This window comes from Mixophyes fleayi, chromosome 7, assembly GCF_038048845.1.
Source record: "Mixophyes fleayi isolate aMixFle1 chromosome 7, aMixFle1.hap1, whole genome shotgun sequence".
Classification (NCBI taxonomy): domain Eukaryota; kingdom Metazoa; phylum Chordata; class Amphibia; order Anura; family Limnodynastidae; genus Mixophyes; species Mixophyes fleayi.
Window position 1 is genome coordinate 59,021,964 of NC_134408.1, and position 15,871 is coordinate 59,037,834.

At 41.1% G+C, this 15,871-nt stretch overlaps 1 protein-coding gene across 1 annotated transcript in view; it reads left to right on the top strand.

The window, feature by feature from the left end:
• Positions 1-15,871, top strand: part of GTF3C1 (general transcription factor IIIC subunit 1) — a 137,780-nt gene that overhangs the window by 9,279 nt on the left and 112,630 nt on the right. Inside the window, exons 4-9 of the mRNA XM_075179861.1 lie at positions 37-180; positions 7,562-7,658; positions 7,876-7,999; positions 11,656-11,811; positions 12,729-12,844; positions 14,505-14,823. Coding sequence (XP_075035962.1) covers positions 37-180; positions 7,562-7,658; positions 7,876-7,999; positions 11,656-11,811; positions 12,729-12,844; positions 14,505-14,823 — 956 coding nt within the window. The remainder of the gene's footprint in view (positions 1-36; positions 181-7,561; positions 7,659-7,875; positions 8,000-11,655; positions 11,812-12,728; positions 12,845-14,504; positions 14,824-15,871) is intronic.

Below are 15,871 nucleotides of genomic sequence, written 5' to 3' on the forward strand. Positions count from 1 at the left end.
TTTTTAACTTCTTTTTTTACATTTTATGTGTTTCAGAGTGGATGCTGGGAAAATCCATTATCTTCGACGGGTGCTTGATAGGAATGGCCTTATTACAATGCAGACCCATGTAATAAAGCTACCAAATGGAGCTCAGCAGCATTCATTACTTCTGCTCTTGAAGCGTTTTCATGTTGACAGGTGTGGTTCCAGTTATTTCACATGCAAACCAACAATTATGTTAAATGTACAACCTGGGACTGGGTTTGGGGTTGCAATAAAGTTTTGTAGCTTGTAGAAAAAGGCGAATGGAGAAAAGAGTGAGGATATGACTGTTAAGACATTGGGGTACCCACTGAATCGGGAGGGACACAGGACCCAAGATAAGTAATGTTTATTATTATCTTGCTAAACTTCACACAACTAAATCTTCAGTTCTGTGTACAGTTGCTGTTAAAGACAGTGAATTATGTATATGTGAAAATGAAGACAAAAAAATGTGTTTGAGTACCTGTTGCACAGTTCGTCAGTTGCATTGTACTCCCCTAATTGCAGCTCTGTAGTGTTACAATGGAGTGGTTGGAGTTAATATATGCGAGGTACTGGATCACGCTATAAGTCAAATCAAAATGTGTTCCATCTGTAGAATACACATAGAAAAAACAGAATGTTTTAAAGCAAATCATTATTACGCTTTACTTGTGTAACCTTGTAGTAGAGTTCTATATTTTCTACCAAACCGAATATCTTTAGAAGCACTGCTGAAACAATGACATCACAGGTTTTCGCTCAATCACTGCAGTTGTTATAGCTTAAATGTAAGTTGAAATGTAAAAAATGTGGTTCTTGTGATGAAAATTTGTAAAAAAAGAAAATTAGGTCTGTTATTTTAGTTAAAGTATATCTCCACTTTTAATACTTTATTCTCACTTTGAAGATGAAATTGGTTTAATGTCTCCTTCCAGGAAACATATTTTCTCCTGCAGGCCTTGTCAGAGTTATTTCTTTAATGTCCCTCAGAGCTTGACCTAGGCCCAGTTTTATGGGTTTTTTTTATGCTATGTTACAAAACAGGCAACTGGGTTCCTTTTATTTATATATATACACATTTCTTTCTATGGTATTTACAAGAAGAGGGACTGACCTGTCTTTACAGTCTTTTACTTTAAGGGCTTCAATGGTTTTGTACATTCAGTGGTCTGCTTGTCCAATGAATGAAGCTCCGGAAGAGCTCCTAATTTAAGTGGGAATCCAACTGATGGAAGGGTGTTGCTAGACAGACAGACAGATACTAAACCAGAGCGGACCATGTGTACTTTCACAGCTACTCCCTTCCCTGCTGCTTTGTGTCTGTCTCCTTGTCAGTGCCTACCAAAGCTGGTGTTCTGGGCTTCTTCAAACGTGATTACCTCTGCTCTACATCGTGACCATGGCATACAGCTGTACCATGGATATCCATTGTTTCCCTCAGCAGAGTGCATCCTTTTCTAGCACCCCAATCTGCTCAGAGGCTCATACAGACTATTGCTGCAGCCCTGGAGGATCACACGAGTCGATCTCTGCTATATTTTCTTATTCAGACAGCACGGTGGCTTAGTGGTTAGCATTTTGCCTCACAGCACTGGGTTCATGAGTTCGATTCCCGACCATGGCCTTATCTGTATGGAGTTTTTATGTTCTCCCTGTGTTTGCGTGGGTTTCCTCCGGGTGCTCCGGTGTCCTCCCACACTCCAAAAACATACTAGTTGGTTAATTTGCTGCTATTAAATTGCCCTTAGTCTCTCTTGGTCTGTGTGTGTCTGTGTGTGTGTGTGTGTGTGCTAGGGGATTTAGATTGTAAGCTCCAATGGGGCAGGGACTGATGTGAATGTGTTCTCTATACAGCACAGTGGAATTGGTGGCATTATATAAATAAATAGATGATGATGATGTCTGACCCCAGGGGGGTGGCAGGAATGTTTCCCAATCTAAAGCCTCTCCAGCGCTATATCAGACTGTTGGTTCCATCTGCAATCATCAGCACCTCGTTTATTTTGTGCTGAAGGACCAGCACTTTTAATTTATAGAGGTCTTTTTCATTCTGTCAACAGTTCAGAGTGTTATAGCAGTGTTCTGTTTAGAAGGTCACAGTAGTCCCTTACCGCCAGCCTGTCTACGGTTAGCTCTTACCACTTTTATCTTTTGGCGAGTTGATCCACCTCTAGATATGTTCTCTGAGAGTGAAAGAATTTCTTGGAGCTGGCCTTAAAGATTAAGTGTTGCCAGCACACTGACATTGATGCTGGGTGTGCATGCTGGGTCCTGGGTCTAATAGTGACAATCTCATGTCTACTTTTATACCAGGGACCTTGAGCTCTCCATCAGTAGGACTGGTCTCACCACTCCCTTGATCACCCCCTTCTTATGTCACAGTGTCCCTCTTCTTGTGAATGTCATACCAAACCATATCCGTGTGTATTTTACTCGCTCCTCAATTGCAACTGATGTCTACTAGGCTGGGGTTACACATTAGACCCACTGGCTGCTCAGGGCTGCTGGTCCCAGGATGAATAATCTCTGAAAATTTCTCGCTGTTCCAGGCCAGATATAGGCAATGTCTTCCTCAAATGGATGGTAACCCCACTAGGGTCAACCAGTTCATCTTCATTCAGACAATGGTGGCATATGTCAACCCTCAGAAGGTCAAAATAAGCATACAAGTGATGGCTGATGTCGCCAGGGTGCTAACTTGAGTAGACACCCAAGCCCTGGGATCAGAGCTGTCCACATTCCAGGAGTGGACAACAGTCTTTTGAGTATAATGAATGCTCTCTCCATCCCAAGATGTTCAAGGCTTTAACAACATGGCTATTTAGGCAGAGGTCCTGAGAGAATGTGGTTTCTCTGAATGTCATCCTCGCTTAGCTCAGGGTACAAAAACCATATCGCTGAGCCTGACAATCCATTGAGTGAGAGGGAATTTGAGGAAAGTCAAAAAAAGAGAAAGAATAGCAGTTTGGACGCTATTTAGGATCTGAATTCAGTAAAGGTGCAGGTGTTGGTGCTCTGTTCTCTTCCAGTGTCTCCTGACTGATTTAATGTTTTGTGCCCAAATTTGCTCCCCAATATGGTGTCAGCATTCCAATTCCAATAAGGATATGTAGTGGTGCCTTCCTTTTTGTCCTTTTCTCTCATATATGCTCAAGAGGGTGGCTCTTCATTAAGTGGACATAGCGCATCCCTAGAAAGCTTATCCCTATACCACAAACTCAGGCAGAAGCTCTCTCTCTTGTACTTTCTTCAGCACCCTGCAGTGGCACGAACACCCCCAAAGATTGATATCTCACATCGGCTCATTGTTAAGACACAGCCAACTCCAACCACACGTGAGCATATCCACGGCTGTTTGGATTCGGGTCACTTTTTTGGCTTTTGTTTTTGTTTTCTCTTTCACACCAGTTGGGGAACCTGCTCACCTTGGGATATTGAGGGCCCTGTGGGAGTAAAGGCACTAAAAGCTTGTCTAGCCTGCTCCAAGAACAGTGTGGTGGTGGGAGCACACCTGCTGCTCTTTCAGGAGCAGTGGGTTTATTTCACCACTGATGCCTGGATGAAAGTGGTGGTGTCTAGGGTGTATGTTCTGGACCTGAAGTGTGGACATAAAGCGGGGGAGCTTCATGTCCACACTTCCCAGGGAAAACGGTCAGTAGAGAGGCTCTTCAGGTAGCAGTAAAATCTCTTCGGGACTCAGGAATGATAGTTCCGCTCCCTCTACGGTAGAGAGGTTAATTTTACTACTCATCTCTTCCTGGTATCAAAACCGGACGTTGTCATTCAGTCCATTTTAAGTCTGAAGACCCTCAACAACGCTCATGGGTGTGCGGTTTGTGGATGGAATCCATCCAGTCTGTAATCAATTTTATGAAAAAAAGGGGAGTTTTCTGGCTTCCTTGGACATCAAGGATGCTTATCTACACATACCTATCAGGGAAGGTCACCCAAATCTTCTACAGTTTGCATTAGGCCAGGAACTTTTTCAGTTCAGCGCCCTTTCTTATACACCGGCCACTGCACAAAGAGTGTTCACAAAGGTGATGGCTGTCATGACAGCTCATTATGTCTACAGGGGGTGACTATCTTACTTTATCTGGACGATCTCCTGATAAAGGCGGAATCTGTATCTCTTCAGTTACATCTGTGCCTGACCACGGACACCTTGCAAACTCATGGCTGGGTAATCCACTACAAGAAGTCAAGTTTGGTACCTACCCAGTGCATGTTGTTCCTGGGATTGCTGTTCAACACCAATTGTCAGAGAGTATTTCTACCTCCAGGGATTGTTCGAACACTTAAACTTCAGATGAGGAATTTGCTGTGTCTCGCATGTTTCAGTTCATCAAGCTGCTGGGACGCATGGTGTCATCTTTTGAGGCAATTCAATATGCTCTCTTCCATTCTTGCAAGTTTCAGCAGGAGATTCTGGCAAAGTAGTCCAGATCGGATTCTCGTTTACAAGGGTGTTTAGATTCAGGTTGTCGGCGACGACACGGTTGTCCCTTCTTTGGTGGCTGAGGAAGGACCGTCTCAATTTGGTGCTTGGACTGTGGTGACCACGGATGCCAGCCTGTTGGGATGGAGTGCAGTCACTCTTCTTCTCAGATTACAAGGGACTTGGACACCAGACGAAGCAAGGTCACCCATAAATGGTCTGGAAGTGAGGGCACTCTTCAACACCCTGCTTCAGGCACAGTCCTTTCTGCAGCATCGGCCAATCCAAATCCAGTCGGACACCGCCACAGCAGTAGCTTGTGTCAACCATCAAGGTGGAACAAGGAGTCCTCTTGTCTTTTGTCCTCTTGGAAGTATCCAAAATCATATAATGGGTAGAAAAGCAGGAGAATGGTCTCCACCAGGAGTGGTTTGCTCAAATAGTACATCGGTGGGGACAGCCAGAGATGGCCATGATGGCCTCCCGTCTGAACGGCAAGGTAGACAATTACTGTGCCAGGACAAGGGACACTCAGGTGTTCTTGGTGGACACCATTGAACGTTCACTGGAACTTCAAATTGGTGTACCTGTTTACTCCAATTCCGATGCTACCACAGATTTTGAAAAGGTAAGGTGCGAAAAGATTCCAGTGATTTTACTGGCGCCTAACTGGTCGAGAAAAGTTTGGTACGCAGATCTTCTTGTCATGTCCGTGGATCCACCTTGATGTCTTCCTCTTGGAGAGAATCTTCTCTGTAAAAGTCCGTTCTTCCTTCAGGACCTAGCATGATTGGCTTTGACGGCTTGGAGGTTGAAGGTTTCTTGGAAAACGTTATTAAAACTATGAATAAGGTGAGATAACCAATAACTATCATCGTATTTGGAAGTCCTACATCGGTTGATGTGAGAAGAATTAGGTGTCTACCTCTTCCTTTCGGTTGGCCACGGTGTTGGTGTTTCTTCAGGACAAGGGATTGCATCATCCTTTTAAGGTCCAAGTATCGGCATTGTCTTTGTACTTCCAAAGACGACTGGCTCTGTTACCAGACATGCACAGTTTTCTACAAGGGGTGCTTTATGTCCAGCCACCTTTTATTCTGCCGGTGGCATTGTGGGATCTTAACTTGGTACTTTCAGCCCTTCAGAAATCAACTTTTGAACCGTTGCAATCTGTTTAGTTGAAACTTCTTTCTTGGAAGGTGGCTTTTTTGCTGGCCATTGCTTCGACCAGTTGTGTTTCAGAGTTGACGGTTCTCGTGTTGCTTCCCTTTTCTGTTTTTTCATGATGACCACACGGTTATCCGTACTAATCCTCCTTTTCAACCAAACGTGGCTTCGAAGTTTGACATTAATCAAGATATCGTTCTTCCGGTGTTTCCTTGGGAATCGCTGTCTACCAGTCAAGGGGTATATTTACTAAACTGCGTTTTTGGAAAAGAGGAGATGTTGCCTATAGCAACCAATCAGATTCTAGCTGTCATTTTGTAGAATGTACTAAATAAATGAAAGCTAGAATCTGATTGGTTGCTATAGGCAACATCTCCACTTTTTCAAGCCCGCAGTTTAGTAAAACTAGCCCTCAGTCCTGTTAGATGTGGTTAGAGCCTTGAGTAGCTACCTGGTCATCTGTCCACACGTGCAACAGGTTCTATTGATTTGACGTCTTTGATTCCAAAGACGCCGGTTTTGGCCATAAAGTTTTACTTGCCGCTCAAGTTGAGCTTTCCCACCCATAGGGGGGCAGCTTTTCAACGTCCCCAAGGTGAGCAGTGTCCCCCAACTGGTGTGAAATAGAAAATCAAGAATTTTGTACTTACTGTAAAATCTTTCTCTGAACACAAGTTGGGGGGCACTGTGCTCCATCCTTTTGTTGTTCTGACAGTTTTGTTCAGTGTTCTGTTGGTTGTTTTGCCCTCTCTCTGGGCTTGGTTAGTTAAATAAACAGTACATCTGGCTGAAGGGGCATAGAGGGGAGGGGAGCAGGCTAGTAGTCTTTTAGTGCCTTTACTTCCACAGCACCCTCTATACCCCAAGGTGAGCAGTGTCCCCCCAACTTGTGTTCAGGAAAAGAGATATTATAGTACGAAGAACAAAATTCCATTTTTTTTTTAATTTTTTTTTTAACATTGCTCACACAGGTGTTTCCTCCTTAAATTGGTTGTGGTGTGAAGTGAGTGCTTTAATGGTGTGATCAGTGGTATAGCCTGTAAGTTGAAAAATTAGTTGTAGTAGTGAAAAAGGGATTTAACTGATACAAACATCCCATTTTCAATATAATTGCCAATACTTCATTTATACATTTTCTTTCTAATATAAATCAATCTCTCATCTAAGCTGTGTATTTTTGCTTTTTCAGTTATTACCATCTCTAGTTAACTGTGTAGTTATAATGTTCGCAAAAATGAATGACACACACCCTTGTTTTGTTTTTTTAGGGGTAATTTGCACCTTTTGCAACAACAAATTTAATTCATGGCCTGCCTAGTCATTCACCTAATGTTTCTCAATTAATATCTAATTGTAAATAGCTTGCTAAGTGTGTACAAGAGCTACCATTTTATACAGATCCAGGGAAAGTCCTCTCAAGCCTTGCAACATGAGTTGCAAAAGTTACACATCTAATTAGTGTTCAGGGAAAAGCCTATTTCAACTATTAAGTCTTTAGCAAAGTGACATGATAAAAGTTGTGTTGCCTTAGTCATTATTTTAAAAGCCATTTTTAACTTTTCTATATAAATACATCTTTGTATTTGTATTAAGGGTCACAGTGTTGACATTTAGGGAGGAATTTAACTAGCCGCGAAGTGTCACGTTGCCATTCCGGAGACACTTTGCAGTAGATAGAATATCCGCTCATTTTTCCTCGCGCCGCATAGAGGTGTGGGGAAAGATATTTCTACCGTAGTAATAGTAAAAGTGTGCAGAACATTGCCGCTAATTGAATTTGCCCCTAAAAGTTTACAATATAATATTTCTCCTGGACAAATGTTTTACATATTTTGCTTATTTAATAAATAATCTATTGGTCAGTTTGTGCCATGTATAATTCTGTAATGAACACTTTCAGTTTAGTGCTGTCTTATAATTGGTAATAAAAATGTCTTTATTTTTTAGGAGAAATAAGTATGACATGCTTACAGAGAAGGTTTCGTCCATGTTAAGTGAGCGTGAAAATCAAATGGAAACTTTGGTGAACCTTCGAGAAGAATTGGTAATGCATTTATTCTGTTTTCACTGATATCTTATTTCTTATATCATTAGCAGTTGCTATGTGCAGGTCTTGTACTGACTGGTCATGGTGGAGCAAATCAGAATTGCTAATCCATATAATAAATGCATGGCCAAAGGAAAAAATGTGACCAGGTTGAACAGACCAGCCATTTCTCCAAATGTTTGTAGTTATTTTTGTTTTCCTTTTTCAATTTAAGGGTCTGCCTGAAGGATTTTTTAAAAGACTTTATTATTATATGGCAAGTGCTGGACTTGCGAAAATAATTTCTTTACCTTTACATGAGATTCAACCTCTTGCGGAACACTGCAGGACTAAGAAAGGTATGACTTTGTATACAATCTATCCATGTTTATATTTGGATATTATTCTAGAGATGTGTCCCATTTACAGACATGCCAGCATTTTGTTCATTATTATTATTATTATTATTATTATTATTAATTTTTATTTATAGGGCGCTACTAAGTGTCCGTAGCGCCGTACAGGGACAAACGAAATTACAATACGAGGAGAGACAGCACAGTACAGTAAACAATAAGCACAAAAACTCTGAGAGCTCAAAGCACAGCTAGGGGTGGGGGAGGGGAGAGGGGAAGGTCTGCATACGACGAAGCCCAAGAAGGATGGCACGGATGACAGGGAGACCCCCAGGGGGGGGGAGAGGAGGAAATGAGAGGGCACAGTGGGGGGGGAAGGGAGTCCAAGGGGAGGAGGGAAAGGTAGCTGGAGAGTAGAGTTAAAAGTGGTGAAGACAGGAGGAGAGGGTGACCCTGCTCAAAGGAGCGTACAATCTAAGGGGTGGGGTAGGCAGACAAAGAGACACAGGGGAGAGAAGGAGGAAAGGAGGATAAGGATAAGGGAAGGGGAATGAAGGGGAAGAGGCATAAGAAAGGTAGGTAATTAAGTGGGAGACTGGAAGGCTTTAAGAAAAAGGTGGGTTTTTAAAGCCCGTTTGAAACTCTACAGATTAGGGGAAGTTCTGATGGAGGGAGGGAGCTTGTTCCAGTGGAGGGGGGGGGGCAGCGTCTTGGATACGCGCGTGGGAGGAGGTGATCAGGGGTGGGGGGGGGGGGGGGAAAGAGAGAGGCTTCGGTCATTGTCAGATCGGAGATGGCAGGATGGAGCATGAATAGAGAGGAGGGTGGAGATGTAGGGTGCAGTGGAGTTGGCAAGGGCCTTGTATGTAAGAGTGAGGAGCTTGAAGAGGATTCTGTAGGGGAAGGGGAGCCAGTGAAGGGATTGGTAGAGGGGCGAGACAGACGAGGAGCTGCGAGAAAGGAAGATAAGCCTAGCAGCTGCGTTAAGAACAGATCGAAGGGGAGCAAGACGAGATTGGGGGAGGCCAGTAAGGAGGAGGTTGCAGTAGTCCAAACGGGAGATGATCAGAGAGTGAATAAGACATTTGGTGGCATCTTGGGAGAGGAAGGGCCGGATGCGAGCGATGTTACGCAGCTGGAAGCGACAGGATTTAGCGAGAGAGAGAATGTGGGGGCCAAAGGAGAGAGAGGAGTCAAGGATGACACCGAGGCAGCGAAGTTGGTGGACAGGGGAGATAGAGGTGTTGTCGACAGTGATAGAGAGGTCAGAAGGGGGCAAGGTGTGAGCGGGAGGAAAGACTATGAGTTCAGTTTTGGCGAGGTTGAGTTTGAGGAATCGGGAGGACACCCAGGAGGAGATGGCAGAGAGGCAGTCGGACACTCTAGAGAGGAGGGAGGGAGAGAGATGAGGAGAGGTACAGCTGGGTGTCGTCGGCGTAGAGGTGGTAGTTGAGGCCGTAGGAGCTGATAAGTTCACCCAGGGAAGAGGTGTATAAAGAGAAGAGTAAGGGTCCCAGAACAGAGCCCTGAGGGACCCCGACTGGAAGGGTGGACGGGGGGGAGAGAGACCCAGAGGTAATGACGGAGAAGGAACGGCCAGCAAGGTAAGAGGTGAACCAGGACAAGACTGAGCCGGAGAGGCCAAAGGATTGGAGGGTGTGGAGGAGGAGGGGGTGGTCGACGGTGTCGAAGGCAGCAGAGAGATCAAGGAGGATGAGAAGGGAGAAGTTACCATTGGGTGTAGCACTATATATATGTTGATTGATAATACATTGTTATCAACACGCATTTGCAGTTGGGTGCATTGCATATAACATAAGTAAATGAACATTTCTATTTAGTCTGAAATAATATGTTTTTATGTATTTTTTTCCCCTTTTATATGCAATGTGTAGAAAAACCTAATTTATTATCTAAACTAAATCTTGTAATTTTACTTTTTTACACCCAATTGTCATTTTGCCTTATTACTACCTTTCTCCCACTGTTTTTCCTTATTTTAGTTGTTTCTGGGTCTGTTTCAGCTGTCCTTTCTCAGTTAAGTCATATGCAAAATATGAAATTAGATGTTTAGGAAGCAAGAAGAATTAGTGTTGGCCTTATGTTCAACAGACATTCTACCTCTGCTCTCTGCATGCAGCTTGCTTGTTTCTTGTTTCTTTTTCACATACTCTTTATGCCTACTTCCATCACAGGAGTTCTTCATCCTCGCCTCTGTTCCCGAATCTAGGTGTGGATCATGTAAACCTTTGGTCATCTAGATTGAGTAGGGGTCTGACATAGATGCTCACCCCTGCATCTTCACTGGTTTTTCCTTTCTGGTCAATTTAGTTACCAAGAAGGGAAGTTTGAAAAGCGTCAGTGTAGGACCCCTGGAGGCCCACATTCAGCAGACGGGTTAGTTAACAGTGGAACGCACCACTATGAGTTTCCATTGGGGGACAGCCAAACACCTTGTTCATCTCCCCCATTTTAGCCCAGAGGGTCCTAGAACTCAAATTTATTCACTTTCAATCTGTCACCGTAGGCGTACCCCTCTTTGGCTGGATTTTCTGTCTCAGGCCTATTTCTTCTGACAGAGCCTAATTGAACTTGTTTTAATGGCCTTTAAAGCAAAAATTCTTAAGAGATAGGATGCTGCCAACCAAGTAATTTAGACCAAGCTCTCCTGTATCTATTGAAGTCCTATGTGGCCCAGTGTAAGAAATGGTATTTTTGTCACAGGTATTGTGTCTCTCACTTGCTGCTTTTTCTTCAGAGGGGTGTGGAAAGTTCTTGGCTCTGTATTCTGTCAAGATGCAAGTTACTTATATGGCTGGGTTCTGCCTTCCCCCACATCCTACATGTGCTGTGAGGCACGTATAGTTAATGTCCGACACAGGAAGAAACAGGTTGCTCACTTTAAGAACCTTTAGTCTGTTTTCTGTTACCGGGAAGGTAATTTTTCATCTAGTTATCGACTCAGCTTGGCAGGTCTCTGAGCTTGCAGCTCTTTCCCTTTGGTCTCCATATTTGATTTTTGTAATGAGAGCAAGGTGATCCTTTATACTGTTCCCTTATTCCAGCCTAAAGTTTTTACATCAACCAGGAGCTAGTGGTTCCATCCTTGTGTCCTTGCACTTTCAAAAGAGCAGCATGCTCCGTCCTGTATGCAATGTTTGCCTCTGGTGCTTCCTCTCATTTGTTTCTCAAATGTATCGGGACAACAATTCGCCAGGCATCTTCTGGGGAAGGGTATTTGCTACCTTTGGGCTGTGGGCACTCTTCTCAGTCCTTCCTTTTTCGGTGGTTTGTCACAACATATTGGGACCAGGTTTGCAAAACAACCACATTCATTCCTGAATACTTTTTCCAAATCTTACAGTACAAAGTAGACGTTGACAACCTCTGTTGTAGTCACCTTTTGGTAGCAAGGCTGTATAGGGTAACACAGACCCACTCAGGGATGCGTGTTTCTATTTTACATTGTTATTGCCTACTTGCTGGGTTGGTTGTGAACTGAGGAGTAGCAGTAAATGGCTAAGCAGTGGTTTTCTTCTGATAGTCTACAGTTGAAACTGATGAACGTGTGTATCTGTATTGTCTTTATTACAATTTTTTTATCTTTTTCCTAATTAAATGTATAGCAGAGATTATAATAACTTGATTTCTTCTGATAGGCACAGACATAATGGTCCGATGTATGAAGTTGATCAAAGAATATAAAAGAAAGGAAGAAGAGGATGATGATGAAGATGATGAGGATATGAAAGCTCCAACGCTTCCAGTAGATTTAATTTATGAAAAAGATATGTTGACACAAACCTATGAGCTTAGTATGTGTTTTTACTCAATACCTACCATTTAAATATTATTGCAAACATTATGCATATTTTATTTATCTTGACTAAAGAATCAAAGCACTATTTAAAGTTTCCAATAGAAATTGACTTGCACTGGGACACCGTATCTCTGTGACATTAGCTGAATGGCTCGGCTGGGTGGCTTGTAAATATTGCAATCCAAAATGCGCAATAAATTAAATGTGTGAATAAAATAAAATGCCAAAATATGATTACTCAGGACCTGTTACTCGGTGTATGGCATAAATAAGTCTGTTGCTAGGCACAAAAAGTTGCATAAACGTATATGCATGACTTTTTTATATTGTAGAATTTATTGTTATAAAAATGTGCAATGAATACAGTATATACAATGATAGTGTGAATAAACTAAAATAAAAACTTCAAAATGAATTGGGATAACATAGAAACTCAAACCCAGAACATTTCTCCGGCAATAATTTATCTGGGGACTCTGGAAACCATAGCAAGTGATCCAGGTGTGCAGGCTCTTTAAATTCTTAAGTTGTCTGTCGCCTCCCCCCCCTCCCTCTATGCCCCACTCCTTCAAGGACCTCAGTTTAGTGAAAGTACCCTGTAGTTCAGGGGGCATTTTGTTTGCTGCTGCGTGGCATCAGTTTTATTTCTTTTCTTTTAATACCATCACCTGTAATTTCCCACTTTAACCAACCAATAAATAAATAAATATTTACTTTATTGGAGTGCATATTTACTGCATAAGTATGCACTCTTTGATTGTAACACTTTTGTACTTAAACATACAAAATTGTTAGTGTTTTGTTGTATATACATACATACATACATACATACATACATACATGCATACATATATATATATATTTATTACACCATTTATTACTTTAATAGTTATAATGCATATTTTTTTGCAGTTGAAAATCGGGGAACAAAAGGAATTTCCCAAAGGGAGATAAAAATAGCAATGAATGTGGGGAAGTTGGAAGCCCGGATGCTGTGCCGCTTATTAGAGAGATATATGCTTATTAAGGTATTTGATTTTGTTTTGTTTTTTAATTTAATGTGGTTATGTTTCTTTTTATATTGGCACAATATTGTTATTTAAGTCTTGCCACTTTCCCCTTAGAAATTTGCGTCCAAGAATAATAAGTTGATAGTCCAGTAACAAGTCTTGGCCCTGTATAAGATTTTGACAACCTAGGACAAACACGACTTGATCAGGGTTAATCGGCCATGCAGGCTGCACAGTGCCCTCCCCATTCATTCCAAAATGTGTATGACTTTTATTAATAGATGATGATTGGAAGTCTTATATCCGCAAACAAATATGTCTCTGGTACATCTAACCCTCTGAGATGCAAGCCTGACCTTATTTGCTCAATCCTTTAGCTTTACAGTGTGATTAGGTAGAAGTGATGATTGACTGAGCCTAACAATATTGCTTTGTTTTTGGATAATGTGGGTGGACTCTGTAGAGTCATGTAAAACCATCAAGTAACAGATGAAAGATGCAGTACAGAGTATTACATTAGAGCGAGATCATAACTGCCACCAAAATATCGTTGGTCTATCTTTTTTTCTTTTGGGGTATTCTTATATACAGTTTACCTGCCCAGCTGGAGCTGGGTGAAAACCAAGACATTTACCCCTGGTGTAATAAAAAGTGCAATGCACACTATTATAAAGTAATACATTTAATGATTTTTGTGTGTTTCTAAAACGTATATCTAAGTATGTTCTATGAATGAAAAATCCATTTAAACTATTAAAAAAAAATAAAAAATCATCATATATGATGGACATACTGATCTGTGCAGCATGCTGAATCATACAGGCCAGAGGTGACACTAGCACTCTTTAAGGGTGCTTATCTCAAATGAAATAATGCATAATTGTACACAAAAACAATCTAATATGGTAACCACTATGTGCCTAAAAAGTATTTGTTCCAGCACTCTGCTGTGTTTGCCTTACTGTTCAATAGAAGTCAAACTCTGAGGAACTGTATGGAGACATAATATGTACTGGCTGATTACTTTATAACACGCTTTAAAGGTTCAGGAGGAAAATGTGGTGTCTGTACTGCAGCAAATATTAGGCTGAACGTACTTTAATCTAGAATGTGTGCTCTTAAAGCTAACTTATTGTACCTTTCAGGGGCTGGCTATTAAATTTTAACCTGGGTGTTGAGCCTCGTCTCAGCTGCCTATTGGAAAAAAGTGCAGGTTGTTCAGTGACCCAGCATAAGGCAGCCCAATAGTCGCAGTAGTTGGCCTACTCATTCTCTGTTACTGCTCTCCAACCCATTTTGTTGCTTTGCATGGTGGGAGTGTGATGTGTCTTATGTTTATGCAAAAATAGTAAAAATGAATGCATTTAATAAAAAAATAAAAAAAGGCGAAAAAGAAAGAGGACATGTGTGAGCAAAACTGCCATATAGAGACTATCAATCTGCTACTTGTATATTGCCTGTAAAAATGTTTCTCTCTATTCTTTTTAGGACATATAAAGTCCATAAGGAAATATATTAAATGTCCTTTAGGTGAAACATAGCTGTTCCTTTTTAATTTCAAAGCTCCATATATTTCTCAGGTTTGAATAATAGAAGATTACCAAGTATTCCCTAGTAAGATCACACTATAATCTAATTTCTGGGATATTCTGTTTTGATTTTACCTTGGTCCTTTTAGGGCTTCATGGAAGATGAAGGGAGGCAACGGACAACTAAGTTTATTTCTCATGTGTTTGTCGAGGAAAGTGACTTGCGCAGACAGTTTTTGGAGGAAAAAGCAAAAAGTGAGAAGTTGTCAATGTTTAATTCTGCACCTGCACAGAATTTGGGTGATGACAAAACAATGTCTCCTGAAAACAATTCGACCAAGGAAACGCAGATCTCAGAAGGTGACGGAGCAGAAGTGCAAAGCAGCAACAAGCTTAAAATAGCAGAAACATGTTCGGTTGTGAGTAGTCCTACTGTCCACACGAGCACCCCTCTGCTTACATCAAAAGGTAAAACAAGTTTTATTACCATTTACTCTGCATAATTGCCTAAAAACAAAAGATTTTTTTGTTTAATTCTTTTCATTAGCCTTCTGCAGGACACTAATAGCTACTACTAATTAATAGGTATATGTGATTGCAGCTACAAAATAAAAAAAGGAACAATGCCAAGTACCTCCACAAAATTGTAAAAACAGACCTGAAAACTCCACTGAACATGCTGCTAATACCTTCTGGTAAACAAATTTAGCATAAATCTCATACCCAAGAACCAGCTAATTAATGTAAATACATTTATTAATAAAACAAACAAATCCTATAGAGTTGGTCGTAAAATTTCTAAAATATAGATCTACATATAGTTAGAAACTTTTGATTCAGGAGTCAAAAATGTAATTATTCGAACTGTGAGTAGCAGTTGTTAATTGACTTAATCAGCATGATATGTGGGAGTTCCTTACTAATTTGTGCACACAATCCTTTGTGTGTGTGTAATAATGCATACAAACAAACAGTGCCCTGTCTCTTAAGAACAGTTAGTAATAGTAGCAGGTTCCAATATGAGCACTTTCAGACACACATGCATTTAAGCTTGATTCTATACCACAATGGTTGCTACGATCTAGTAGTTTATAGTTAGATGTAGTCACACATAAGATGAAAGTTATATTTACCCCATGGTGGCCAATGGAATATATGACTCCTTCTGCTTATACTTGCGGTCACTGAAAATTTGATTCTGAAGGAAGAAACATCTGATGCATTTCATCTGGATCAGCCCAACTTTTTCAAATCTAAATCATTGCTTCCAGTTTAAATAGGAGTAGGGAAGGCCACACCTCCTAATTCATTTATTAGTCTGTCTCAAACATGTGTGGTAAGATGCACATATACAGCAAAATGAGCTGGTCTTGCAAAGAGCATTAATATTGTAACATCAGTATTATTCTACATTTTTAAAGCAGTTTCATATCATAAAATTGCATCAATAAATGAGTTTGAGTTTCTTTTTTTCAGGTGCATTACGTATGTATAGCTTTATAGAAATAGTGACCGG